The sequence below is a fragment of the Marmota marmota genome, unplaced genomic scaffold (assembly GCF_001458135.2).
Source record: "Marmota marmota marmota unplaced genomic scaffold, marMar, whole genome shotgun sequence".
Classification (NCBI taxonomy): Eukaryota; Metazoa; Chordata; class Mammalia; order Rodentia; family Sciuridae; genus Marmota; species Marmota marmota.
The window spans coordinates 59,220,404-59,248,056 of NW_025999977.1; the positions used below are offsets into that span (position 1 = coordinate 59,220,404).

General features: G+C 57.7%; 1 protein-coding gene and 1 long non-coding RNA gene across 10 annotated transcripts in view; one reads left to right on the forward strand and one right to left on the reverse strand.

Annotated features, from left to right (window-relative positions):
* Positions 1-27,653, forward strand: part of LOC125617289 — a 48,651-nt gene that overhangs the window by 4,573 nt on the left and 16,425 nt on the right. The gene's annotated exons all lie outside the window — the stretch shown is intronic.
* On the reverse strand, positions 11,304-22,425 carry LOC125617287. Of its 2 annotated transcripts, none has more exons than XM_048804893.1 (3): positions 22,375-22,425; positions 13,876-14,062; positions 11,304-13,644 (listed from the first exon to the last, which is right to left on the reverse strand). In XM_048804893.1, exons 2-3 carry the CDS (start codon positions 13,944-13,946, stop codon positions 12,732-12,734), a joined length of 984 nt encoding a protein of 327 aa, XP_048660850.1. In that variant the 5' UTR covers positions 13,947-14,062; positions 22,375-22,425; the 3' UTR covers positions 11,304-12,731. The 2 variants fall into 2 exon arrangements, with proteins under 2 accessions (XP_048660850.1, XP_048660849.1); XM_048804892.1 differs by having other exon boundaries at positions 13,876-14,223.

Sequence of the window (27,653 nt, forward strand, 5' to 3'; positions counted from 1 at the left end):
CCACAGAGCTGGCAGTCGGCCCCAGACAGGACGGGGAGCGCACCGCGCTCCTGGCCGCTCGGAAGGGGCAGGAAACTGGCGCCTGGCCTCAGGTTTCTGGACCAGGCGGCAGCACCCCCTCCAGAGTGTCGCAGCGCGGCTCTGCGGGGACCAAGCCGCGGCCCTTTTAAAGGTGGTGTCTGTGTTGGGTTGAGTACTTCAGCAGGGTTTTGCTTAGAAAATCCCCTACTGGTGAATACTTATCCCTCCCCCAAAGGATCAGCCTTGCTAATTCCAAGGCAGAAACACGGGTGGACGGTCCTGGCTCGTGGTGGTGCGGAGCAATACACGTACAGCAGAACCGTGCTTTGACTCTGCGCTCCGGGTCTTCTCCTGGGCAGCAATGCCTAGTGCCCTCCTGTGCGCTGGACGCTAAGTGAGGTGCCCCTCCCGGCAGCCTCTGGACCACCAGAGATGCAGCGGAGGACAGTGCAGTCCTGCCCCGTGTCCAGGGGCTTCTGCAGTCACAGCAGAAGCAGCCTTTCTCACCAGCCTTGCCCCCACCCCTCCTCACTGAAGGTGCTAGTGGGGAGGGGCCTTCCAGAGGGGTCGCGAAACCACAGGTCTTCAGAAGCACCTAGCAGAGAACCCGGCAGGTCATCTCCTGTCCTGCCCCTGCCCACCTGTCCTCTGCCCCCGCCCACCTGGACAGTAGGCTATTGAAGTGGAACTCTTTGGCTTTTAGGACATTCCTCATCAGCGGGGTCGACTTTTTGTACATCTATTGAGCACCTGCCTTTCATTTTGATGGTGAACAAAGCTCAGTAGCTGGTGGGGAGCAGAAGCTCGATTGGCCAAGGATGCTGGGGCCAGCTGCAGGTGAGCGGCGATACTGACAACAAGGGCTGACGAACAGACAGGTCTGCGCACTGGCTTAGGTGCCGGGCCCTGTGTGGGAGAGCTCGCTGACCATGCACCAAGGGAGCGTGACACAGCATCCTGACCTTCTTGGGTACCATGGTCAGCCAGGGACTTCAGGTGACCGATGGTGTCCCAAACAGTTTTCTCCAGTGGCAGCGGTCAAGCCAGGTTTCCTGGGTTCAACTCCACTTGGTATTAGACCTAAGGTTACAGGCAGGAGGCGTGGAGGACGGGTGGAGTTGAGTCCCACTCACCTGTGGAGGGCTGAGGTCCCTGAGAGAGGGCAGTTTGGGTCAGTTTAAGAACCACCATGGAGTCCTGGTCTGGTGGAGGCGCTGCTGTACACATGGGGTGGGAGGAACCTATCTGGCTGAATATCAGGGAAGCAGGAACCTCTGCAGCTGTCTGGCAGAAGGATCAGCACAGGTGACAGGTCCTTAGAGTCCTGCAGTGAGCTCCTGGGGAGGAGGCCAGGAGGTGCCCCGTCCCCTGCTGAGCCAGGAATGTGAACCCAGGGAGAGGCTCTTTGGAGCTCAGAGGCTGTGGAATTTCAGGAAGCCACTGCCTGGTGATGCAGAGCCCTGGGTGGGTGGTTTGTACCAAGTGCCTGGAAGCCTCTACACGAGTGCCATGGTGCCTGTGTGCCTGCTCACGCCTGCTGCTGGGAGGGCACTGTCTGCACTTCTGCCTTCCAAGTTCGACTGGAGTGCGTCTCGTTGGATCTCTGGGTGTCAGGGAGGCTGGAGGGTGGGTGCCAGTCACCAGCAGGCAGCGTGCAGCACTCTCCTGGGGTTTGGGGTGTTTCCAGGAAAACCTCGTGTGCCGAGCAGCACATCAGAGAACACAGAAGATCCCTGTTTATCCCAGTGCTTCCTGGCAGTGTGAAGTTGGATCTGAGACCCTGGGATGTCTGGGAGTGGATGTGGGTGGGGCAGGACTTCCAGGCAGAGGGAGCCATGAGCAGGTGCCAGCAGGAGAGCTCTGGCCCTTCCAGATTCCTCCAGCTGCAGTAGGACCATCAGCCAGTGAGGAGGGCAGGATGACCTGGGAGCCCGCAGAGCTGGCCGGGAAGTGGAGACCTGCTCCAGACAGACCTGCTCCAGACAGGGCGGAGAGGGTGGGCCTGATCAGTGTGTTTGACACATGGTGATCGAATCAGCCAGCCGAGTGGGCAGGGGTGCTGTGACCAAGGGGGATGTGTCCCTGGAACCCTAGCTCTTGCCAGGGTGACTCTACCATGTGCTGTTAACTCGGGCAGGAGTTCAGAGTGGCAGGTTTTCTGGGGATGTTCGGGTTGGGTGTGGCTCTGAGTTCTGTGGGATGCTCCAGGGAGGGAAGTCTTCTGCAGCTCGGGAGCTGGTGGGACCACAGGGGTCATCCCTGCAGGGTATAGAGCTGGCTCTCACCCCAGAGCAGACCTGGCCAGTGGGGGGGCACGGAAGGCCTGGCCTGGGGCAGGGTTCACCCTGGGGACCTGGGGAACCAGTGAGGGCCTTGGGGAGTGACTGGGTGCAGCAAGAGGTGGCTGTGTTCCCAGGAGTGTGCAGTCTCCAGCCTCTTCCCTGTGCCCCACCATGTGCAAAGCGCGGCCACAGGTCCTGTCCCCATGGGCTCAGGAGACTGAGTTTTATAGGTGGGGAAACTGAAGCCCAAAGAAGTTCAGGTGAGGCCCCAGGAAACAGCCACTTCTCCTCCTAACCCACGTGGTCCCTCCTTGTCCCTCCATCATGTGTTCAGGTGGCTCAGTAATCACGCCTCCCAGAGATTTGGTTCAAGTGCGTTTAAAAATAATGGCAATAGCTGGGCATGATGGCCAAACCTGCAATCCCAGCAGCTCAGGAAGCCGAGGCAGGAGGATCAAGTTCAAGTGAGACCCTAAGTATCCGAGTGAGACCTTGTCTCTAAATAAATACAAAAAAAGGCTGGGGATGTGGCTCTGTGGTACAGTGCCCCTGGGTTCAACCCTGGTACAAAAAACAACAAACAAACAAACAAACAAAAAAAAAAAACAAAAATAGTGACACTAACAAGGAAATCGCTCTGAGGCAGAGGCCTCTGCAGCTGTGCTAATGCTCACGGGTTGGAAGTTCAGTGGGCCAACAGGTAATCACAGCAAATATCCGCAATCACATGGATCGAAGGTTGGAAATAATTGGAAATTGATTTTTCTGTGTGGAAACAGGGAACGTTGAGAATCATCCTAGCTGAGCCTTCATGCAAAGAGGGCATAAGGCCTTCTTAAGTTCTCAAAGCCACGGTCACAGCTGTGACCCCGAGAACACAGTCAGGTGCTCGAGGCGAAGCTGAAGATAAGAAGTGGCTCTACGGTTGCAGAGTGTGCCCATGCCCACCTCCTGGTGCCCTGCCCACCTCCTGGTGCCCTGTCCACCTCCTGGTGCTCATGCCCACCTCCTGGTGCCCATGCCCACCTCCTGGTGCCCTGTCCACCTCCTGGTGCCCATGCCCACCTCCTGGTGCCCTGTCCACCTCCTGGTGCCATGCCCACCTCCTGGTGCCCTGCCCACCTCCTGGTGCCATGCCCACCTCCTGGTGCCCATGCCCACCTTGAGCTTGTCTCCAGTTACGGGTGCTGCTGAGGTGACGTGCTCACCCCTCCACTGAGCAGGTCCCCTGCGGCTGGGGCGTGGGTGGAGCAGCAGGTCGTCTTGGCCTTGTCCAGCTGGCTGTCCTCCGTGGGGGCTGGGTCTTGAGTGGTGGGAAGGCCGGCTGTCCTTCCCTCATCACTCATCCAGCAGGGGGCACCAGACGGGAGCCACTGGACCAGGAATGGGCAGCTGAGCCATGCTGTCGTTTCAGGACGCTCACCTGCTGGGCTGAGGGATGGAGCCCAGGACTGGGAGGGGTGAGGTGAGCAGCGCGAGGCACATACCTGCCCAGCTCTGAGCTCACCGTCCATCCACGCTTGGGATCCTTTAATGTCCTCGTGAGATGCAGTGCCCACCCCCCACCATTTGCAGCACGTCTACTCTTGGTAATCCGAGACGAGTGCCCAGGCAACAGAGTCAGGTTCCAAGTCCTCCTCAGGCTCCTCTGGGCTGAAGGTTCCTCTTAGCGCAAACCTGTCTCTAGCTACAGAAGATGTACTTGTATAGCTATGGTAAGCGATGTATTTTCTAAAATCCTTACTTTACAAGGATTCTTTTGCCATTTGTGTATAATATGGTCTCAGTTTAAATTTAATTCATTTCCTAGTTCGTTTATTCATTCTTTGTCTCATTTATCCAGTATTTCAACGACTAAGTATTTTTCGGGTCTATTATGTGTCAAGTGCTGGGAATGGCAAGGCGGTGGCCTCTGGAGCAGCTCTGAGGCTAGAAGGCACGAATTGCGGAGCGTCCTGCAGTCGGGTGAGGGCTGCCGTGGAATGTGGCCTCCTCAAAGCCGTGTGAGTCCGCAGCCTCAATTCTGCTCGAGCTTAGGGGAGAGTCAAGGTTGGGAAGTAAAGGCCTCAGAGGCAGAATGAGAGAAAGGACCAGAAGGAGCTGCTCAGGGCCCCACTCCAGGTGGCCTTGGAGGACATTCTCTCCATGGGGCGTCCAGGGCTGCAACCAGGGTCCTTGCATCTGTGAATTCAATCAACCACAGGTTAAACATTTTTGGTAAAAAGATTGCATCTCTGCTGAACACCTGCAGACATTTTCCCTGTCATCATTCCTAATCAATACAGCCCAACAGCCATGCACACGGCATTTACTTTGTATCAGCGGTTCTGTGTCACTAGAGATGGGTCGGGAGCACAGGAGTGCATGCTCAGGTCACGTGCACACAGCAAGCCTTTTCTGCAGATTCTGGTAGAGGTAGGGGTTCTGGAAGTAGCTTTGGGGATGCTGACGGGCACCGTGGAGGACAAAACGGTGTCCACAGGGTTTGGCTGTCTCCTTGGTTCCGGGCATCCTCTGAGGGTCTTGGATTTTTCATCCCTGGATACAGGGCAACTGCCACATTCCAGTTCCAGGCCCAGCCTTAGAACTCCCGACTTCTGCCTCTGGTCCCTGTCATTGCCATGAGAAAAACAGGCCGGGCCACCAGAACAAAGCACCCCCCTCGGGGACTTGAAACAACCGACATTTGTCCTTCCCCAGTTCTGGAGGAGGAGGTCTAAATCAAGGAGGCTGACAGTGACTCTCACTCCAGGGACCCGTCTCTGCTCTTCCAGTGTCGGGGGCCCCAGCAATTCCTGGGCTGTGGCAGTGTCCCTCTGGTCCCTGCTGTGCCTTCCCTGCACGCCTGTGTCCTCACGGTGTGTGCACCAGGGTCTCTCCTCTCACCAGGACACCCGTCCTCATGGAGAAGGCTCGGCCCTGATGACCTTGTCTCCAACAGTGACATCTGCAAAGACCTTATTTCAAACACTGTCATGTTCACAGGGACCAAGGGCCAGGACTTCAGCTTGTCCTCTCACAGTTGAACCATGGCAGTTATCTCCCTGATTCAAGGAGAACAGGGTCACCTTATGTGAGCTGCAGCCTGACCGAGCTGCCCAGCAGCGGGGACTCACTCTGCATACCCCTGAGCTCGGGCAGCTCCTGAGGCTGCATGGCTGTGGCCACTGAAGGCGGCTGAAACCCAGGGCACCAGCCTCCAGAGGCCCGTAGCACCCTGAGCAGCACTGCAAAGTCATCCCGTGGTACCTCGGCAGGTCACCACCACAGGGGAGACCAACCGTAGGAGGGTGCCCATGTCAGTAGAAGGGATAGGACCCTCAAGTGTCTGTGACATGGGTGTGGCCTTCCAGCCTCCAGGGTGCAGTGCAGGCAGGGGTTGGAGGTGGATGGAGCCAGCCTTGGAGCAGCTGGGCACTCTGGTGGGTGGGGGACTCACAGGTTTAGAGTAATAAATGCTGCTAGGAAGGGGAGCCTGGCCTCCACAAGGGTCACTGCCCCTCTAGGAGAATGCGGCTGGCCTGGAGTGACTGCAGGGAAGGCTGCCCCCTCCCAGCTCCTCCTGCACCAGATAATGATGGCAATTTTGCCCTTGAGACTGTGAAGCTCTCACACAAATAAAAGTCTTACTGCCAGCGAAGGCTGCGCTCTTTAGAATGCAGGTCCCCTGTGCCTGTAGCGGCAGCTGTCAGCAGTAGTGTAGGTGGATTGATGGAGCCCTGGGGTGGGAGATGGTGGCAGCCTTAGGAAAGGGAGGGGACAAAGGTCCCAAACCACATTGACACTGGCTTTATGGTTTTGTTCAGAGAGGCCCCTATCTCCAAATCCCCCTCAAAACAACAAAGGGTGACGTCTGTGCCTGTGGGATACAGAAATCCTGAAATAATTAGCTCACTAGCAAGGATCCTCGAGCACCTGCTGCTGTGCTGGCCCTCCTGGTGCAGAGGTGAGGCAGGGGTGGGGACCCACAGACAGACAAAATTCCCAGCCCTGGCCACATGGTGCAGGCAGCTGGCCAGGCCACTGCACCAGTACACTTGGGGACAGGGTGAGGGTGGGGTCCCCAAAGCCTTCCAAGGGCATTTAGGAGCCTCTGTGGACAGCGGGCCCGGCACTCAGGAAGCACGGGGCCTATCCACGGCAGGAGCGAGAGCCAGGCTGGGGGCCCAGGGCCAGTTCGTGGGCAGCTGGTGTGCATGCGTCTTGGGCTCCTGGGTGCCTGGAGCATGAAAGGCATCTGGTGCTTTCTGGGGTCCAGACTTCTCTGAAGACGAGCTCTCTAGAGTGTCAGTCTCTGGCGCTGGCAGGACTGCCTCCCGGAGCAGGGACCGGCTGCCAGGAGAGCCCTGGGGACTGATTCCATTAGGATGTCTGAGACAGTCCCCATTCCCGGAAGAGCCGCAGAGCAGGCGGGGGTGGGGTGGGGTGCCAGGCTGGTGCAGAGGCTGCGGGCCGTGCCCTGAGGTGTTCCACATCTGCCCGGCCCGACAGCAGGTGCAGGTGTTGGCTCATCCGAGAGTCACGGGGGTTTCCTTGCCTGCGAAGGAGGGGCTGCCCAGGAGCCCTGCCGACTGCAGCCTGGCTAGCAAGGACCTGGGTCACACCTCCCTCTGCAAGCTCAGGCTGTTTGTTGGGTCGGAAGTGCTATAAGAACCATGTGGTGACAAGCGTTGCGGGGTGACACACTGCCTGCTCTTGGGCTGCTTGAGCAGGGCTGGGGAGGAGGCCCAGATGTGCTGCGCAGGAACATGGGGCTGGGGGACCTCCGGCCCAGGAGCCCCGTGCGGCTCCCCTGCCGGCAGCCAACCCCTACCCTGTCACCTCACCACAGCCAGGTTACTCAGCAAGCAGGAAGGGCATTGCCCTCAGAGATTGCCATGCATCTTGACCCTGGTGATGGGGTTGGCCTTTCTGTCACTCGGGAGCCACTGTGGGTGACCATGCCGGGCTGGCGTGGGGCCATGCTCAGCACAGGGCCCCCGAGGCTTCGGGACTCACGGGAACCAGACACAGTGTGCGCGCAGGGCGCCCTTGGCCGGTGGCCTGGGATGGTCCTGGATGGCGCCTGCTGCTCAAGAGCCATCACAAGGAGTGGCCTCCATTCACTTCCAGAGCATCCTGCCTGCAAGACACGGATTAAATGGCTGATTTACACAAGGGAAGTGGAGGGAAAGGGGCTGGGAATGTCTGGGGCACAGGCCTTCGGACGGCCAGAGGGGACCGGGGAGTGTAAAGCAGGGGATAAAAATACAGAGGGGTGGGGAGGGGAAGGGCAGCAGCATTTAGGAAGGCCCCCAGGGTGTGGTGGAGGATGGCTGCAGGTCGGGTCTGTGACGGAGGCCAGGCGGGACAGAGAGGCAGACCTCTGCACGTCCCCAGCTCCAGCCACACCTGTGCATGTGGGACCGTGTGGCCTTCTGGTTCATCAGGTGCAAAGACGATTGGCTACTGGCTGTGGCAAAGCTTGCCCACCCTGGGTAGGATGGGTAGGATGGGAGAAGGAGAGGACAGGTGCCCGGCCTGGGGGGCTGGACCTTGGCGGTACCACAGGCCCCTCCTGGCGCTCCTCCCCTGGACCCCCCTCCACTCTGGGGCCCTCTGCTCGTCCTGCCCTCTGTCCCTGTACTGTCACCCAGGTTTAGGCTTGACCTGGTGATTTGTCCCTGTAACCAGTTCCTGTCTCAGCTCACTGACCCTCCTACCTGTCCTCCTCTGCCCTGCTGCCTCCTTGGCCTCGAGACCAAGACCATGGGACCAGGAGGGGTAGAACAGTCGGTGGCAGTGGCAGGACACCCGGGTTGCTGTGTGTTTGCGACTTTAAAGAGCACAGTGTGACAGCCCCACACCCAGGTCCTCCAGAAAACGTGGGAATGGTGTACAGTGTGCGTGTGTGTGGATAGTGTGCACATGTGGTGTGTGCACGGTGGCTGCCCTGTGTAGGTTGTGTGCGTGTGTGCCTGTGTGTGTGTGTGTGTGTGTATGGGCTGTGCGTGTTGTAATGTGTATGTGGGTGTGTGTGTGAGCGTGTGCAAATGGATGGCTGTGGTCTGCACAGCAGGACTGGCTGGGCTCAGAAGCCAATGTGCCCCTGGCTAGGACCTGGTGACCTCCCATGAGGTGGCCTGTCCCAGTTACAGCACAGCTGCCTGTCCCCAGCTGGTGGGGACTTGGGCATTGTGAGGCCCCTCTGCTGGTGGGCACTCCTCTTCAATCTCAGAACTGCCTTCTGAGTGTGACTGCAGGGAAGTGACCTTGGCTTCGATCCCCAGGGGCCCCAACTTCTGGATTTCTGGAGCTGGACGGCTGGACGGGGCACGCCCCATGCTGCTGTCTCTGTGGGTGCAGGTGTGTGGGGGCCACAGGAGAGCCCGGTGCTCAGGCTGCCTTTCTCCTAGCCCGTAAATTGTCAGTGGCAAATAGAGTTCCAACAGGCACCTGGGGAGCTGGGCGCAGCCTGGCTGGTTTTATTGAAGGTGTATGAGTGATGGCAGAGCAGTTACCAGCAGGTTTATGGAGGTGTCGGGGGATGGCGTGGAAGGTGTCCCTGGCGCCCTCCTCGATTGTTCTGAGCCCCCCCCCAGGCCAGCGGCTGTGCTGAAAGCCGAGAGCCTGCACCAGGCGCGGGACGCACTCTGCGCTCCTCAGGGAAAGGCCGAGCTGCGGGTCTTCCTCCCACTGTGCTTTTCCTCCTCTGGTGTCCTTGGCACTCCCCGTGGAGCGGGTGGCTCCTGGCTGGAGACACCGTGGGAGCTCGCCGAGGCTCTCTGCTACACAGCAGGGTTCTGCTCATCACTGCTTATTTTGGAACTGAGGTGTCTGATTTGGGCGGTCGCTCAGAGCTCCCCCCGACGCTGGAGGCGGCGCGGTTCTCAGAGGAGGCTCTCCTGGGGAGGGCTGGTCCTCAGACTGGGGGCGCCAGCCTCGGGTTGGGAGGGACGGCCGCTGGACCAGGCTCAGTCACGGGCCATGAGGACCAGATCTTGCGGCCTTACCTGGGCCACGGGCACAATGCGGTGGGCCTGGCAGAGGCCTTGTGAGGGCCAAACGCCACAGCAGATGCCAAGGGCCTGGCACGTCATAAGCACTGGCAGGGTGGCACGGCAGGAACGATACTGGCCGAGGCCCTGAGGCTGGGGAGGGTCTCGCCTAGAGCCCTACCCAGGGAGGTGCTCTGGGGGTCCCGAATCCTCCAAGCCCTGTGCTTCTGCCTCTGTCGCTGCCTTTGCTTCCCCTCTTGCCCACGGTGATGGCGGCGGGAGGGCAGCAGACCCCATGCCTCCCCTCGCCGACCCCTCTCTGGACCGCGGCACAATCACAGGCCACGTGTGTGCACATGTGGGCACAGGCCCAGTGTCCCAGGGTGGCTCAAGCCCTGAGTTGAGCACTGGCCTGTGGACGCCTGTCAGGAAGTCATGCCCAGCTGCTGGAAGTGGGGGGACAGAATCGGCAGATCAGTGGGGATGTGAAGGTGGCTGGCTGGGCCTTCCTCACGGCCTGAGCCTGGCTCTCTGGGTGGGAGTCCTCCTCGCCTGTGGCCCAGGGGCCTTTTGCAGCCTCACCTGTGACTCTTGCTCTCATGCTTTCTGTTCCCCTCCTTCTTGTGCAGGTGTCCGGTGGGCACCAAGTCCACTGTGTGGTGGAGCGGCCAGGTGCGCGTGCTGCAGGTGGGGACGCAGACCTGTTCTTAGTTTGACCCTGGGCGGTTCATCCTCCTTGACTTTGCCCACCACTGGTAAGTTCTCCAATGCCTCTTCCTCCTCAGAAGTCCTTTCTATAGCGAGGTGACAAGAAGGGCACTGTTGAGGGTCACAGGATGACGCATGGCATTTTGCCAGAAGGGAATGGTTGAGAGGTGCCGCCAGCAAGCCATTGAGATGATGATGGTTATGTTAAGCTGAGTGTTCAACTGTATAGATGACCTTTACTGTCCGGCAATAGGACGGCTCTTGCTGCCTCAGGCGCCCGCTACTTTGGAGTTCCCTTGAGTTCTCCTGGGGGTTGGGGAATGGGGGCGCGGACCCGGTGGAGGGTGAGTGTGTTCCCGGGGAGCGTGCGTGCGTGGAGTGCTGGTGGAGTTCGGCAATAAAGAGTTGCTGTTTGAACCTACAAGTGCTTTGTGGTGGCTCGGTTATTTGTGCCCAGCCACACTGCGGCAGGGCACCTCCCCAGTGTAAGTGTCCCTGAGAGATCCCATATGGCACCTTGTGCTTTAGCATGGAGAGAAGAGGAGAAAATCCCCAAGTCATCTCACTGACCGCTCCCGGGGACTGAGCAGGGTGGGCGTGGAGATTCCAGCACAGTCCTGGCCATGAGCACACGGTCTATGTGAGAAGGTAGGCAGGGCGGTGTGCCCCCTGGAGCTGGGCCTTGGAGCTGAGCTCAGCCTTTCTGTGTGTGACAAGGACAGATGGCCTCAGAGGCCTCCCTGGGAGCTTGTTCCACCTCCAGCCAGCCACTTCCTGATGGGTGGGCTCAGCCTGGTCTCTGGTGGGGAAGAGGCTTTAGAGGGCCCATCCAGAAGAGGAAACTGGGCCTCGAGGAGGCGTCCTGTAAGGGTCCGGCGAACGTCGGAGGAAGAGACCACCAAGAGACCGCAGCTCATGCAACAGCAAAAGGGGTTTATTGAGGATCCAATCCAGCGCACTGGGGCTCCGTGCTCACTCAGAAAGAAGAGCAGCCCAGAGCCCAGAGCAGGGGTTGAGCACTGCTTAAGTACACTTTTTGGGGAGGGCGGGGACTTTACATACATCACAGTCTCCTTTAACAAATCATCATACACCGCGGGAAAATCAAACAACAACTCCTAAACATGATTAGTTCATTCATTGGCGGGAAGAGGTTGGGCGGGAGTGATAGGTCAGTTCTAAGGGGGGAGGTACATTCAAACTGATTGGTTTAGGCCCTGCGATGCCTACGTGCAAGATCGCACAGGGCCCTAGGCTATTAATCAACTAAATGGCCAGTAGGGCGTTTTCTTAACTGCCTCAGGAATTTCTGGGTGTAGCAGAGGAACTTAACAATACCTAGTCCTTCACTTTTTAACTCAGGCCTTGCAGCTTAGGAACTTTACAATGCCCGGTCTTTTACATTTTAACTTCAATTTCTTTTACCCTTACAGTCCAACCCCCTGTGCATCACAGGTAGATGCTTGGAAAAGCTGGACCTCAGCCTTGGTCATGTGGGGCGAAGTCGAGAGTCGACACCATTCTACTCCTCAACTTTTCTTTCATTTGTTGACTGATGGTTGACAAAAACGCTGGGCCTTGTCCATCCTTTGGAAAGTGTGGAGGTGATGCCTTTGGCTCTTTGGCAGGTTTGGCTGAAGATCAGCTGGGCTGGCGACATAGATGTGACTGCTGAGTAGGTCATAAAGGAGTCTCGCAGGCGGGGCGCTGGCTCCAGGGTCACCGTAGGTTTCCCTGTCTCACCTGGCCCAGGGCCGGGCCCAGAGTTCCAGTCACAGGAGCAGCCTGCCCCAGCACCCCACCACCCAATCCACAAACACTGCACAAATGCAGGCAAGAACACGTGTGTGCTCACACTTGTACATGCACATATGTTTGTCATGTGCCTGTGCAAACATGTGAACAAGACGTGCTCACACATATACGTGTGTGCACAGAAAACGCATGCAATCACACACTTGCAGGTGCACACACAGGCATACCTGAGCGCGCACACGCACGCACACATGGGATTCTCAGCACATGGAGAGGGACAGAGATTTCCTTGTACAAATGAAGCCCCTGAATCCTGGTGAAGATGGGCCAGCCCTGAACTCTGGCAACACCTCTTACTCTTCCAAGACCCCGCGTCCAGGGTACAGAACATAGCAATCCGACAAGTGGCGGTTTGTGTCCATCAGAGTCCAGTGGCATCCAGGAGCAAATTCAAGCTGGCCTCTGGAGTGGGTGTCCCCATTACTGTAGTGGCCGACTGACGAGGGAGTGGGGGTGGAGTCAGGCAGACTGCTGTGGGGTTGGGTTCACTGCCCTAAGCTTGGGGATGTGCTCATGTCCACTGTACCAGAGGTGGCAGGTGCTGGCTGGAGACCGGGACCAGGGTGGGTCCACCACTACCCCAACAGCAGGGGTCCTCGGTGAGCCTTGTCCACCTGTTGGTCACCTGTGGGAACCCAGCCAATGTCTGCTGTGGCCGGAGAGTACTCTGCAACTCCATGGTGGCCCTGCAGGTGAGTCTGGCTACAGGGCCTCTGGCTCAGCCACTCTGGGGTGAAGCCACCAGCCTGGAGATGTTCAGGCAGCCTCGGGGGGCAGGTGTCTGAGGAGCTGAGACTCAGCCCTGGGGAGACGGCAGGGCGAGTAGGAGCTCCCAGGACAGCAAGGACGGCTGGACAGGCTCTCCCTGACCCAGACTCAGAGGCAATGCAGGCTGGGGCAGGAGCTCAGGGCGCTCCCAGCACAGTGCTCAGGTCCCTGCCACGGGAAGGGACCAATTGCTCCTTGACAGATGCCATTCACCTTCCCAGCTACCATTAGAGGAGGGGTAGGGAGTGGAGAGGCTCCAAGACTGTGCCTTCCACATCCCTGCAGTGGGGAGTCCTGGTGCCACGGGTTTAAGGAGCAGGTCAGGCACTGGCACAGGCCCTGGGGAGGAGGTTCTGGGCTGAGAAGTTGTGAGAAGACTCCAAGAGGTGGATTCTCTTGAAGAAGCAGCAGGTGTCCCTGCACCTAGAGTGGCAGGGGGCTGCTGGCTTGTCCTTCCCTTGGATTCCTGCCCTTTAGATTCAGCTGCCACCATCCAGAGAGGAAAAGAGAGGGAAAAGGAGGCCCCAAGAAACAGAGGAAGGGGAATCTCCAGAGGCCACTCTCTGGAGCCCACTCCCAGGGAGGCACCCAGAAACTTGACAGGTGGATGATCACTCTGAGCCTCGCTGGGAGATGCCCTGCTGGGCTGGCTCTGCCACCTGCACCCCAGCAGGCTGGTGGAAAGCTTCTCCGCCTCCAGGAACCAGCCCTCGCTGGGGTGCCCACGTGTGCCGTGTGCCAAGAGCTGCAGAGAGAGAGCAGTGGAGTCCCAGAGGTCACGGAGCATGCCTTGGGCGTGCCACATGAGGACTGAGGCTGCGGAGGGCAGGGGTAAGGCAGGCAGGAAGAGGAAACTCCACCGGCTTCTCCCCTCTGCAGGATGAACCTTGCTGCAGGAGGCAGGGGACATCCCTGCCACATCTTCTAAATGACAGACCCGCCTTGGCTGATGTCTCTTCCAGGAGAAACTGGCTGTGTGGCCTTCTGTGGCGGTTTGAGGGATCTTCATGCAGAAGAGAGCTGGGTCTAATTTGGCCAGGGGTCCAGCCCTGGACGCACCGTGGCTCAGCCAGCTGGAGAAGCGGGGAGGAGGAGTGAACTGCCCTGACCCTTCCGCCCCACACCCAGAGACAGAGGCAAGGAAGTCTTTATGGGTTTAAAACACCATGTTCTATTTGTGGCTAAGCAGGACCTGGATAATGCTAAAGGTCCACAGGCTGCACTGGGGCTCAGGGCCCAGGTGGCCCTGCCAGGTCTCCCCTGCCAGGCCTCTTTCCACTCCCTGACCAGCCTTTCAGGCTTACCTGCTCTTGCGTTGCTCCCCGCAGTGAGAGGGGCCCGTGGCACTTCTGTGCGGTGAAGACTCACGCTGCATTTCCTTATAGCAGGTCCTGGGCCTGAGTCCTGTGTGAGGAGGAGTGTCTCCTGGGAACTTCTGATCAAGTGCGCCACGTGAGGCTGGGGTACTTCCCGAGAGCCCTGGTGCATGGCCTGTGGTGAAGGCCTAGGGTCAATTTGGCACTCCGGAAGTGCCCCGAATGGACAAAGCCTTGGTCCTTTGCTCTGTGTGTCCGTGGACATGCAGAGACTTTATGTGAACAACATCTGTTCCTCCTGTTAGGGATCAGATGTGACGTGTCCCCTGAAAGCTCCTTGTGAGACAATGCAAGAAGTTCAGAGGTGAACTCATTGGGTTGTAAGAGCCTTAACAATAAGGGAATCAACCCCCTGGTAGGATTGACTGAATGGTAACTGGAGGCTGGTGGGTGTGGCTGGAGGAGCCACCCTGAGGGTATGTCTTTTGGTGTGTATTTGGTGAGCTAAGCTAGGCTCTCTGCTTCCTGGTGTGATGTCCTGAGCTGCTTCCCTCTGCCCCTATTCTGCCCTGATGTCCTGCCTCTCCTCGAGCCCCGAGGAGCAGAGCCACTGTCTATGGACTGAGACCTCTGAAACTGTGAGCCCCCAAATAAAGGTTTCCTCCTCTAATTGTTCCTGTTATGCTTTCTGGCCACAGAAAGGAAAACTCTGACTGAGACACCCCAAGTGCACTGGGCACACATGGCCCAAGCTTGCCTCTGGGCAGATTTGAAGACTTCTTTCCAACCAGGACATGGAGGTTCCCACCCTGGGTGTGAACGGGCTTTATTAGTACTCAGAGTTCCCAAGCTGCTGTATTCCACTGCACTTTTAGGTGAAGCCCAAAGGACCAAGAGGGCTCCCTTATTCTAAGACCAGAGGCCACATCCACATAGGACTGAGGACACATCCACATAGACCAGAGGACACATCTATATACATCTGAGACCACACCCACATAGACCTGAGGTCACATCTACTTAGACCTGGGGACACATCCACATAGACCTGAGGTCACATCCACATACACCAGAGGTCACATCCACATAGACCTGAGGACATATCCACATAGACCTGAGGTCATATCCACATAGACCAGAGGACACATCTATATACATCTGAGACCACACCCACATAGACCTGAGGTCACATCTACTTAGACCTGAGGATGCATCCACATAGACCTGAGGTCGCATCCACATAGACCTGAGGTCACATCCACATAGACCTGAGGACACATCCACATAGACCAGAGGACGCATCCACATAGTCCAGAGGTTACATCCACATAGACCTGAGTTCATATCCACATAGACCTGAGGTCACATCCACATAGACCTGAGGACACATCCACATAGACCAGAGGACGCATCCACATAGTCCAGAGGTTACATCCACATAGACCTGAGTTCATATCCACATAGACCTGAGGTCACATCCACATAGACCTGAGGACACATCCACATAGACCAGAGGACGCATCCACATAGTCCAGAGGTTACATCCACATAGACCTGAGTTCATATCCACATAGACCTGAGGTCACATCCACATAGACCTGAGGACACATCCACATAGACCAGAGGACGCATCCACATAGTCCAGAGGTTACATCCACATAGACCTGAGTTCATATCCACATAGACCTGAGGTCACATCCACATAGACCTGAGGACACATCCACATAGACCAGAGGACGCATCCACATAGTCCAGAGGTTACATCCACATAGACCTGAGTTCATATCCACATAGACCTGAGGTCACATCCACATAGACCTGAGGACACATCCACATAGACCAGAGGACGCATCCACATAGTCCAGAGGTTACATCCACATAGACCTGAGTTCATATCCACATAGACCTGAGGTCACATCCACATAGACCTGAGGACACATCCACATAGACCAGAGGACGCATCCACATAGTCCAGAGGTTACATCCACATAGACCTGAGTTCATATCCACATAGACCTGAGGTCACATCCACATAGACCTGAGGACACATCCACATAGACCAGAGGACGCATCCACATAGTCCAGAGGTTACATCCACATAGACCTGAGTTCATATCCACATAGACCTGAGGTCACATCCACATAGACCTGAGGACACATCCACATAGACCAGAGGACGCATCCACATAGTCCAGAGGTTACATCCACATAGACCTGAGTTCATATCCACATAGACCTGAGGTCACATCCACATAGACCTGAGTTCATATCCACATAGACCTGAGGTCACATCCACATAGACCTGAGTGTGGATGTGTCTCCCTGGGTCAGAGCCCTTGGGGGCAGGAATGAATCTTGGCATGCTCTCACTGGCCTGTGATTTCTTATATATGTTTTTACAGAGGATCCTGGATAGCAATAACCAGATTGCAAGGTTTTTTCCAACGCTCAGGGAGACATCTGTCCCCCTTCTTCCACTGTTGGTGGTAAATAGCCCACTTCCAAATTATATTATGAACCTTAGGAAACTTAGTTCCCTAAATACTGCTTTTATGAAACATTAAAATAACTGCCCTAGTCCCACATTGCTGTAGAACAAAACGTCTTGGACTAGGTAATTTGTAATTAATAGAAATTTATTTCTCATAGTTATGGAGGCTGGAAAATCCCAAATCAAGTTACCAAGAGATTCAGTGTTTGGTGAGGGTGTTCCGTGCCTCCAAGACGGGTCCTTGTTGCTGTGTCCATGTAGCAGGAGAAGGAATAGAAGAATGAAGGAACAAATGCTGTGCCCTCACCTGGCAGAAGGCAGGGCAGGAGAGGACTCTCTCTGAAGCCTCCTTCATGTGAACATCCACCCCATTCAGTGGCAGACCCTCGTGGCTGAACTCCTCCCAACGGCCTCCCTCCTGATAGCCACCATCATCTAGGGTTTACGTTCCAGCATGTGTTTTGAGGAATACACCCATTCAGACTGTAGCATTCCGTCCCTGCCTCTCTGATGCCTGATTCTTGTTCTTCTCATGGGCAAGATACATTCATTCCATCCTGATGGCTCAAATAGCCTTGATCATTCCAAAATCAACTCCAGAGTCTAAAGTCCAGCATCTCATCTCATCAAATGCGGCTGAGAGTCCAAGGTGTTTCATCCTGGGAGAATTCCCCTCCAGATGGTGATATGGAGCATGCTATGTGCTGCCAATCACAACAGTGGGACCGATATGGGCCAGACATTCCCATTCCAGAAGCAAGAACAGGGAGGGAGGAAGGAATGACAGGAAACTGTGGCTCAATGCTCTGTCCTCCGGGCCCACTAGGTGGGGGGTGCATGCCCTCAGCTTTGCCATGCAGATGTCTGAACCCTAGGGCTCCCACTCCCATGAATCTACTTGACATTGTCCTAGTGGGGGCTTCCTTCAGTGGCCCCATCCCTGGAGTGGTCTGTGCCTGGGTCTCAGCCACCTCTCAGGTGCCCTTGCCCCTACAGCTCTGCTGCACAACATGCGCACTGCAACTGCCCTCCAGAGCTGCAGCTGGGCAGCAGGAGTGCTCAGGGCAGAGCAGAGGGTGGGCCTGGTGTGAGGGTGAGGCAGGGCCGGGCTGCTTGGCCCTGGCTCGGCCTGAGGCCCTGCATTCTGGGTCTGTGATGAGGAGGGAAGCCAAGATAGATTCTGAAGTGCCTGGGGGTCAGTCTTCCCTTGTCTTGACCAATAATTCCTGGCTTCCCTTTAGACGCTGACCCACACTAATCTCCCTATGACATGGCCACACACACCCTATTTCCTCCTGAGCAGATGTCCTCCTTTTCCCATGGATGGGCGAGGATTTTCCAGATTTTAGAGTTCTGCTCCCTTTTGATTGACACTTCTGTCTCCAGGGTATTTCTGTCTTCTCCCATTTCACTAAAGGCAGTCAAGAGGAACCAGACCCTCCTTCAACACTCTCTTAGAAATTTCTTCAGCCAATTCTCAGTTACCACTCTCAGGTTCTACCTGTCACACAGCGCAGATATATGGACACACTACAGCCAGCCATTGGCCTTTACATAGCAAGGGTCACAGGTCCTCCTCCCTTCTCCACCAGCGTGGTTCCTGTTTCCATAGGAGACCTCAGCAGAATGGCCTTTCCACCTGTAGTTTGCATTCTGTTCATAGATACTGTCCACGGAGCCTGGCCTTCCTCCACAGCTCTCCCACACTCCTGCCCCCTCACCAGAATCGCCCCGAATGCTCTAGTCATGACCTAGAATGCATCTCTGGATGCTTCTACTCCCTACGTCACCAAGTTCCAGAGCTGCTTCCACACTTCTAACTACTGGCTGCAGCAGGACCCCACCCTTGGTAAATATGTGTCCTGTGTCACTGTGACTAAAAGGCCTGAGAGGAATGACCTAGAGGAGGGAAAGTTGATCTTGGCTCACAGTTTAGAGGTCAGTCCGTGGTTTGCTGGGCTCTTTGAACATCATGGCAAAAAGTGTGGTGGAGGGCAGCTGCTCCGTGCAGGGCATCCAGGAAGCAGAGAGAAACAGAGCTAGGGGCTCCAAGGAAGCTGCCCTCCCCCGGGCATAGCCCCCTCCCCCTGGGCATAGTCCCCTCCCCCTGGGCATAGCCCCAGGACCCAGTTCCTCTGGCCACACCTCACCTGCCTATGGCTGCCACCCAGTTGGTCCATTCAAAGCAGGATGGACTGATAGGTCACAGACCTCAAGACCAACCATTTCACCTCTGAGCATTCCTGCATCAACACAGGCGATTTGGGGCCACACCTCATACCCAAATTACAACAGTACTGAATTTCTGTCCTATTTTGATTTCAGTTGCTATAACAAACTGTCACTGATGTGTGGCTTATAAACAACAAAGTCTGCTTTGTGTGTCCCTGAAGGCTGGAAAGTTCAGGATCAAGGGGTGCTAGAGATTCTGGTGCAGTCTGGTGGTCTACTTCAAGATGGCGGGCATCTGCCGTTTCATGGGAGGAAGGGTAAAGGAGCACTCTTGGGCCTCCTTTGGAAGGGCACTAGTCCCATTCGTGAAGGCTATGTCCTCATGACCTAAGCTGAACACCGTCACCATGTGGGCTGGGACAGCATCATGGGGGTTTTCAAGGGGGGGTCCCAAGCTTGCAGACCACAGCAGCCACTTCCATAGGAGAGTTTGGTTTGGGGTTTGGTTTTTGCTCTTTTGCAACATACCTATGACTCCAAGTGCACTTTGGTGACAGTATTGGTTATAAATGAAACCATTTTCTGAGGAATGCGTCTGATCTATGCTTGTCTATGAAGCTGAGCTGCTGCAGAGGCCAGGTGCCGGTGTGGAGTGTTGGCCTGGTGTGTTGTGCTGATTTCAATGGTTCTGCTCAACACACTTCGTCTTATGCTAAGTACTGGCCCACTTGGGTCTGAGTGCCAGTCTCGCCTAGGGCGTCCAAAGGCATGTTTGTACTTGGTTTAGTCTGTTCACTGAATGGCTGTTGTAAGTACTGGTGGCATCAAGAAAGCCACCACAAGGCTCTGGGCTGTCCCCTCTCACAGTATGTTATGCTAAAAACACACAACTGGGACTTGGGAACAGGCCAAGACAGAGAAGGTTAGTCACGCATGTGCTGACAGGTTTCCCTGGTTCTATCCGGGTCTCCCTGGCCCATGCCCTCGGGGTTGACTCTGGTAGAGGGGTCAGCAGGTGCTGCTGAAGTGGGCCTGCCCCTGGGAATGCCCATCTCTGCACGGTGTGCACCACCCCAGCTTCTAGCAGCCCCTCCACACAGGCAGCACACTCGGGGACCAGGCATCCAGGAGAGACTCTCTGGGGGTGGCCGTCTGCCAGCTCACTGTCACTCCTTCTGAACCCAAGAGTCCTGGCTGGCGGCTGTCAGGTGATGCTCTGTGGCCAGGTGTGACTCCCAGGGGGTTTTCACCGTATCTTAGGACTGCAGAAATGCCCACAGGTTAGCGGGAACGACGGCGCTCACTCCACACGTTGAGAACATCCAGGAGCTGGAGTTGCGAGGGATACACTACTGACTTCTCCCCTCCCAGAGCTCGAGGTGGCATTGCTGTCAGGATTGGCCACACAGAGTGAGAGTGTGTCCTGAGGTCCACTTCTCGTGCTGCCCAGGCTCCTCCTCTGAGGTTGCTGAGGGCCGCACAGCAGCAGCGACGGTTTGTGTGGGGCTGAGGTCGGGCACGCCTGCTGAGCAACAGGAGCAGGCCTCGGCGGCGTGGACCACGACCTCTGCTGAGCAGCCCCAAGGACACAGGTCAGAGCCTCTGGCAGGGCAGGAATGAGCCAGAACGTCCTCTAGAGGTGCTCTGAGGTCAGCAGGCCAGCCCGTTCCTCGTGGAGCTGCTGCTCTGTGCAGATTCTGGCAGGGCCTGCCCACCCCGACTTGGCCCACACCCGCTCCCAGCACCATCTGCCTGCTCCCGGCTGGCGCTCTGTCAGCCTTCGCAGCACCGCGATGAGCCTTGGAAAGCTGGAGCTTGGCTTAGCAGAGAGATGAATTTGAAATCTTCCCTCTGGGCCCCCCTCTTTCTGTTCCCCCTCCTCGCCCCCCTCCAGGACCAATTTATCTGCCAGTCCAGCCTCCAAGTGGAGTTGGGGCCAAGTTGGCGACCTGCCCACACTTATCAGCCTCTGTGACCAGATGGCAGGAGAGCAGCCCACGGCAGACAGGACAGGGCTGGGAAGTCCCCATGTGCAGAGTGTGCTCAGCAGGGAGGTGGGAGGACAGAAGGTTCTTCCAGGCCACAGAGGAGGTGTGGAGGAGAGGGACGCCCTGTCCAGGAGGGAGACCCTGAACTGTGGTGTGTGTCTGTGTGCACGTGTGTGCACTTGCATGTCACGCACATGAGCACACATATGGCTGTGCGTGCGCACACCCATTCCTGGGTGGTGGAGAAAGAGTGGGAGGTGGTATTGAACACCTCCTGGCTGTTTGGAGTCCCTGTGTCTCCTGTCCTGGTGGTGGCATGTGCAGATGGCCTTGGGACCTGCAGCTCACCGTGCTTAGGGCTCTTGCCACAGTGGACACAGCATACCTGAAGCTGTGGGAAGCCAGGGCCTGCCAGAGAGGGTCCCCAGTGCTGGCTTCTCATCTGTTTGCAGGATGCAAAGCACAGGCTACCCATTCACGGATGCTTCTCTCTGCATGGGGTCCTGGTTTCTGGTGTGTCCAGGCCTCTGGACTGTGGGGGGCGCTGGAGAGGCCAGCAGTAGGAGGAAGAGCAAGTGTTCAGGTGGGAGGAGCCTCACAGGTGGCCCTGGTGCCACTGCGGGTCCCTTCCTGTCAGGTGACTTTCCGTGAGGTGCCCGAGGGCATGTGCCCTGGGAAGGTGGCTTCCCGGACTCTATTCTGCCTGGGTCCCCCTCCCTGCCCTGACGTCTTCCCCTCTGCTCCCCAGAGTTCTATTCCTGGACTCTTTGCACCCTGGGGACAGTCCCTGGTGGTCCTGGCCACTCCCTCACAAGGCTTGCGTCTCTCTAGCCTCTCTCTGGAGCTCCAGGCTGCTCCCCACCTGCCCAGGGACCACTCTGCTGGAGATCTCAGGGTACTTGGGGAGCCCTTAAACCAGCCGCGGGGTGACTTTTACCCCCAGTCTGCCTCTTTCTGTGCTCCCTCTTGGGGACTTCCCCTCTCTTCCCCAGTCCAAACCAGGAACTAGGGGGTCGTCCCACTCCCCATGGTCCACCCACACCCCTGCACGGTCCTATACCCACCGGTGTCTGAGACCCAGGTTTTCATTATCCTGGTCTCAGCCACTTCTGAAACCCAGGTTGGTCTCTTCGCCCAGGGAGGTGCCCATTTACAGTGCCCCTCCTCAAGGTCCATTTCATTCACTGTCCACACTGTCCGTAGGTGTGGGAGACCAACGTTGCACCTGACTGAGGCACACTCCCTGGCTGGGTGCTGAGGCGCTCAGTCGCAGAAATGTGACAAGCTTTCCCCACCCTTCTTGGGTGCGAGGGTCGGTCTCGTGCATGGGTGTGTCTTGCTACAGCCCCATGGGTGAAGCCATGCTCACCTGTTCCTTTGTAATATAACCCCTTGCCCTGTTTAGGACAGAATCTTCCATGGAAGTACCTTGTGTGTGTCCCCTCCTCTTACTGTGCCCTTGGGTGTGGCCTACCCAGGTGTCAGTCAACCTGCTGACAGTGGACATCATGAAGATAGACTCAGCCCCCTGAAACCTGACCCCTGGCCTCGTTTGAATAGCTTCTCCTCAATAAAAGGGGTCAGCGCGTGTGCTCTCGCTCTCGTTCTGCGGACCCTTAAGGTCAGAGGAGCCGTCACAGCGACCCCAAACAAAGAGGTATTTGTGTCTCTTGTGTGCTTATTTTACACAGCCCAGTCAGCCCAGTTCAACTGGAGTGACCCCTGAGCCTTTTAGTCACGAACAGAAAACCAGCAAATAGGACCTCAGCTCCGACTTCCCATGGGCGAGGTGCTCTGCCTGCTGCCCTGTCCAGAGATGCCGGCCCTGCTCCTCACCTCAGCCTCGTGGGCTCCCATGGACTCCTGCTCCCGGCCGTGCCTGGCCCANTACGAGGTTCCACTGGCCTGGCCCAGGAGCTGCAGGTCAGGGATATGGGGTCCTCAGCTGTCAGATCTGGTCTCTGCTCCACTGCAGCTGCAGAGACCTGGGGTGTGTGGCAGATCCCTTCTCATGTGGGGTGAGGACTCACACCTCAGAGGACAAGTCTGACCCTCAGGGAGTCCGTTCTCCGCCTTCTCCAGTGTGCTGAGAGAAGGGGCTCAGCTGGGAAGCGGCTGGTTTTCTTGGTTTCCACCCCTGCAGGGCTCCCTGTCCCAAGCAGCTGCTCTGTCCTTGGGGAGGGTGAGGAGGGCTGTCCTTCTTACTTCCAGCCTCTGCAGCGTGTGTGCATCTGTCACTCACTTACTCACCAGGAGCTCCAGGAGGGTGAGGGCCCTAGTGCTGTAGGGGTGCCCACCAGGAGGGTAGGACCCCTAGTGCTGTAGGGCTGCCCACCACCAGGAGCCTGAGGGCCCCCTAGTGCTGAGAAAGTCCAAGGGGTGCCCACCAGGAGGGTGAGGGCCCTAGTGCTGTAGGGGTGCCCACCAGGAGGATGAGAGTCCCTAGTGCTGTAGGGGTGCTCACCAGGAGGGTGAGGGTCCCCTAGTGCAATAGGGGTGCCCACCAGGAGGGTGAGGGCCCTAGTGCTGTAGAGGTGCCCACCAGGAGGGTGAGGGCCCTAGTGCTGTAGGGCTGCCCACCAAGAGGGTGAGACCCCTAGTGCTATAGGGCTGTCCACCAGGAGGGTGAGGGCCCTAGTGCTGTAGGGCTGCCCACCACCAGGAGGCTGAGGGCCTCCTTAGTGCTGTAGGCTGCCCACAGGAGCCTAAGGCCTCCTTAGTGCTGTAGGGCTGCCCACCAGGAGGGTGAGGGCCTTCCTAGTGCTGTAGGGCTGCCCACCAGGAGGGTGAGGGCCTCCCTAGTGCTATAGGGCTGCCCACCAGGAGGTGAGACCCCTAGTGCTGTAGGGATGCCCACCAGGAGCCCAAGGCCTCCCTAGTGCTATAGGGATGCCCACCAGGAGGGTGAGGGGGCTCCCTAGTGCCCACCAGGAGCCTAAGGCCTCCTAGAGCTGCAGGCCCCAGGGACGGTTCCCACCATTACACTAGCAGGCAGACCCAGCTGTCCTGGGAAGGGGCACACAGCCCTGCCCATGGAGGTCATGCCTGGGTTTCTGAGCCAGGACAGTTAAAAGTGGGCTCTGGGACAGATGGGGGTCAGTCATCGTAAAAGGAGGGAGAGGAACAACCTAGCACTGGACCCTCACAGACCACTGGGGTGCAGTAGGGCGGGGCAAGCCAGGCAGCAGGGGGCCGACCCAGTCAGGTTCTGTCTGGCTGGGAAGAAGAGGTGGAGCAGAGGAGGAGGGACAGAGAGAGACAAAGAGAGAAATACAGAGAGACGGAATAGGTGGGGAGGGGCAGGGGGTGTGAGTCACCTGGTGGCGGTCTCCATCCTGCGCTTCTGACTGGCTCCGGCTGGGGAATGTGGGGTTTTATGTCCTGTCTTAGCTTTTAAGGCTGATTTGAGGCTTCCGGGCAGGCACTGATGAGCTCACTGAGGTCTTGCCGTCTACTTGCCCCCTCCCCAAACAGTGACGGGCTGCAGCAGGGTCTTGCTGTCTCTGTTGGCTCCAGTGCCAAGGCCACACTTGGCCGCGCTGGCTCTGGGCCCAGCCCTGGGCTAGGTGTGCTCGCAGGCCTTGCTCCTGAGCACTTCCTCCTCCCAGGTCCCTCACTCCTGACCCTGTGGGTCTTTATGGATGTGCCACTGGGAGAGCCGTTGGTGCCCAAGCCCTGTGCTGGTGCTGCCCCCCTCCAGGTCCCTGGGTGTCAGTCCCCCTCAGGGCCACCCACTTCCCCAAAGCCAAGGAAAGTTCCCACCCCCATGAAGCAGAAGGGCCAGCCTTCTAGAAACTCTAGAGGAGCAAGTCCTCGAGTCGCTAATGTTCATTTGTGGATGTGATTAAACGGGCCTACTGTGAAGAGGACAGAGGTAGGCCTGGCGCTGCTCCAGCAGGACCCCTGCGAGGGTGCCAGCCAGCCAGCTCACCTGCAGTCCCCACCCGAGCGGATAACGCCCTAAGAGAGGAAGCAGTCACTTGTCGGAATTGTGTCCAAATTTAGCCGACGGCTTCAGAGCTTTGAACTCAGGTTTTAAGAATGGCCTCTGCCAGTCTGCGGGCACCTCGGATTCCACCGACAGTGGAGAGCAGGGTTGATCTGGCAAACCAGGTGTCACGCCTGCATGAGAGGCACTGCAAGACAGTGTGCCAGCCTCACACAGGAGCCACGTCCCCTGACAGCTGCAAGATGGAGGCCGAGTCCCCTAGGACCGTGCCCTCCCTCAGTGAAGCTGCACTCTGTGGACAGTTGGACATGCTGCTGGGACACACGTTCGCCCCCCACCTGGGCCTTGCCAGCTGCCCAGAGCTCTGCTCTGAGAGACGGGCAGGATGTGAACCTGCCGTGCACTCATGCCTAGAGGAAGAATCCTGTTCTGCAGGGCATCTTCAGAAGGAGCCTGCATTTTAAGAGGGGGATGTCAGTGCTTGTGGCCCAGCATTTCCCTGGGGCTGACTGCTGGCTCTGCCATCTTTCTCTTGCTTGGCATTTGGAGACCCGGAAAGCACAGAGCTCTTCAACCCAGGAGGCTGGGATGTGCGGGGAGCTGGGCAAGGACACCAGAACGTGCGAGGGGAACGTGCGAGGGTCTTCACTCTTGCCGTCCTGCCCTGCAGAGCTGTGTGTGCTGAGTGGGAGCCCAGTGGCACCCTGTCCTTCCAGCACAGGAAGCCGGAGGAGCCGGAGGGCAGGCCGGGTGACACCCAGCCCCCAGGGTGAGGAGGGCCTGCTTCTGCAGACCCGGCAGGCCGGCTGCCCCCAGGAGCCCTGACTCGGCTCAGCCTGTGTTGGGAGTGGGGGAGTCCCACAGGCACCTGTATGACAGGCTTTGAGATCAGGCAGAGGCTCTAGCTCCTGACCCCATGATTTTCCAGCCCCTGCCCTCCTGGAGGAGAGTGGGGAGACAGCCACCTTGGCCTCAGTCTCTGACCTCAGGAGAGCAGCCTGAGAGGGCCAGCACTTCACGGCTGTCTCTGAATCGTGTCCTTCCAAATCCACACCGTGAAGCCCAAGCCCCAGGGCCTCAGAGTGTGGCTGGCTTGGAGACGGGCCTGTGCAGAGGGGACCCAGGGGAAGTGTGGTCACAAGGTGTGGCCCTGATCCAGCAGTAGGCTGTCCTTATAGGAAGAGATGGGGACACAGACACACACACACGAGACAGCCATGTGAGGGCACAGGGAGAAGCCACAAGAGGTCTTGGGAGGAGCAGCCTGTGGCACCGCCATCTTGGACGGTGAGGAGTTTGTCCCTGGTGTGGGCCACTGGTCATGGTCCCTTGTTGCTCAGCCTGAGCTGAGGCATACGGCACAGTGTCTGCCTTGGGTCCCCGACAAGGGCAGATCCAAAGCGCTGGCGGTGGGCTCTTCCACGGGCCGCCAGGTGGGCTCTGTGGCCTGTGTTGGGAAGGGCTCATGAGCGCCTCTTCCAAGTAGGGCATGCTTTCCTTCCACCTGAGGACCCCTGGGCCCAGCTGCCATTCCGGAAGGAGCCTGGGCCAAGCGAAGGGCCACGTGGGCACACCTGCCCAGCAGGCTCACCAGACGCCATTCCGGAGTCTTCCGGGTGAGTGGGAGGCCAGAAGATTCCTCCCCAGCACCTGTGTGTCCTCAGGTGAGGAAGCTCCTCTCCTTCAGTGGAGCCTGCATCTGGTCCCTGCCCCTGACCTCGGGGGTCTGTGGGTCGGTGTGGGGCCGTCTCTCCCTCTGTGTTGGGCTGTCCTGCAGCTGTGGGCCACTGGAGAGCTGGCCCACTGTGAGCCTCACCAGGCTCGCCCAGGAGCTGCACAAAGTGCAGCTTCATCTGTGGCGACGACAGGGCTGACCAGCTCTGAGCCCCAGCTCGCCCCGCGGGCCCCCTTGTCCTGGGCCCGTGACTGCTGTAACAGGTGGCCATATCGTGGGCCTGCATCTTCTACGCTTCACCTCCGTGGTCACATGAACTCCTCCCCTTCTGTGTGTCCTATGTCCCTCTGCATCTCTCTTATAAGGACACCTATGACTGAGTCAGCATCCCCAGGTGACCCAGAATCATCTTCTCCTGTTACATTTGCAGAGACCCTGCTTCCAGTTTCTGGGGATTGGGACCTGTCACCTCAAGGCCACCCTGTACAGAAAGGCTAGAGCTGCCACTTTCAGAGCAAAAGCTTGGGTGACCATTGAGATTGGGTTGGGGCATTTCCAGCTGTCTGACCATAGGCCTGTGTTCTGCTTGTTGGGACCTCGATCTGTCCACCCATGAGTGGGAGACCACTAGCCTCCTCAGCATTCTTAGGTTGTGAGGTCAGGCACATGGAGAGCCGGGCACAGTGCCCGATGGATACATGGCCTGGGTATACCTGGCCTGGGTGGGAGCTGGTCCCTCTTCTGTCCTCAGCTGGGTCACTGGAGATTGTCTTACCCTCACCCCACTCTGCAGAGGTGACCGGCTTGTTCAGCTGTGTCTTGGGTGGAACTTAGTCTCAGGTTGGGGGCTTTGGGGGGATTTTTCCATAAGGAAATGAAGTGCAGTGATCGCAAGCCCACCCAGGGCACTCGAGGTGAGCTCCGGATGGAGAGCGGGCTGGAGACGGGGGCCAGGCCTGTGCGGAGGAGCTGTGGGAGGCCGGCCTGCGGCCCCCGCGCTAATGAGCCCGCAGAATTCCCCTCTCCGGATGGAGCTGCTGTGAGCCGCCAGCCTGCTGAGCTTGGCTTTCTGCTCTCCTCTTTCCATGGCAACGGGGAAAGGGGGCCAGGATGTGGCAATCTGCAGAGGCGTGGGCGGGCTGTCTGCAGGCAGTGCGGCTGGGAGGAGGAACCCGAGGACGGCAGCCCTGGCTCCAGCCGTCACCACAGGCCCGGGAGCTCCTGGGATAACACCGCATGTCCATCTTCCCGTCTGCCCTGGGTAGCAGCAGAGGAAGCTGTGACAGGCAAAGCAACATGCCTGCGCCATTCAGCTGGTTAACAGGCCATTCGGGGGCTTCTGGGGTGTGGCCGTCCTCAGGGAGCCCTTCACTGGCCTTGGAGTTTCCTGAATCCCAATTGGATTGACCAAGGCCCTGGTTGGAGCCACAGGACAAAGCCATTCACCAGTGTGATACCAAGGAACGCTCATGGGCTGACAGGATTTTAGGA

Bases quoted from the DNA above. Each gene is read 5' to 3' on its own strand.
- LOC125617287 (XM_048804893.1), bottom strand. From the start codon at position 13,946: ATGCAGCGTGAGTCTTCACCGCACAGAAGTGCCACGGGCCCCTCTCAC. The intron at 13,645-13,875 runs GTAAGCCTGAAA...CCGCTTCTCCAG, and splicing joins GGGGAGCAACGCAAGAGCAG to CTGGCTGAGCCACGGTGCGT.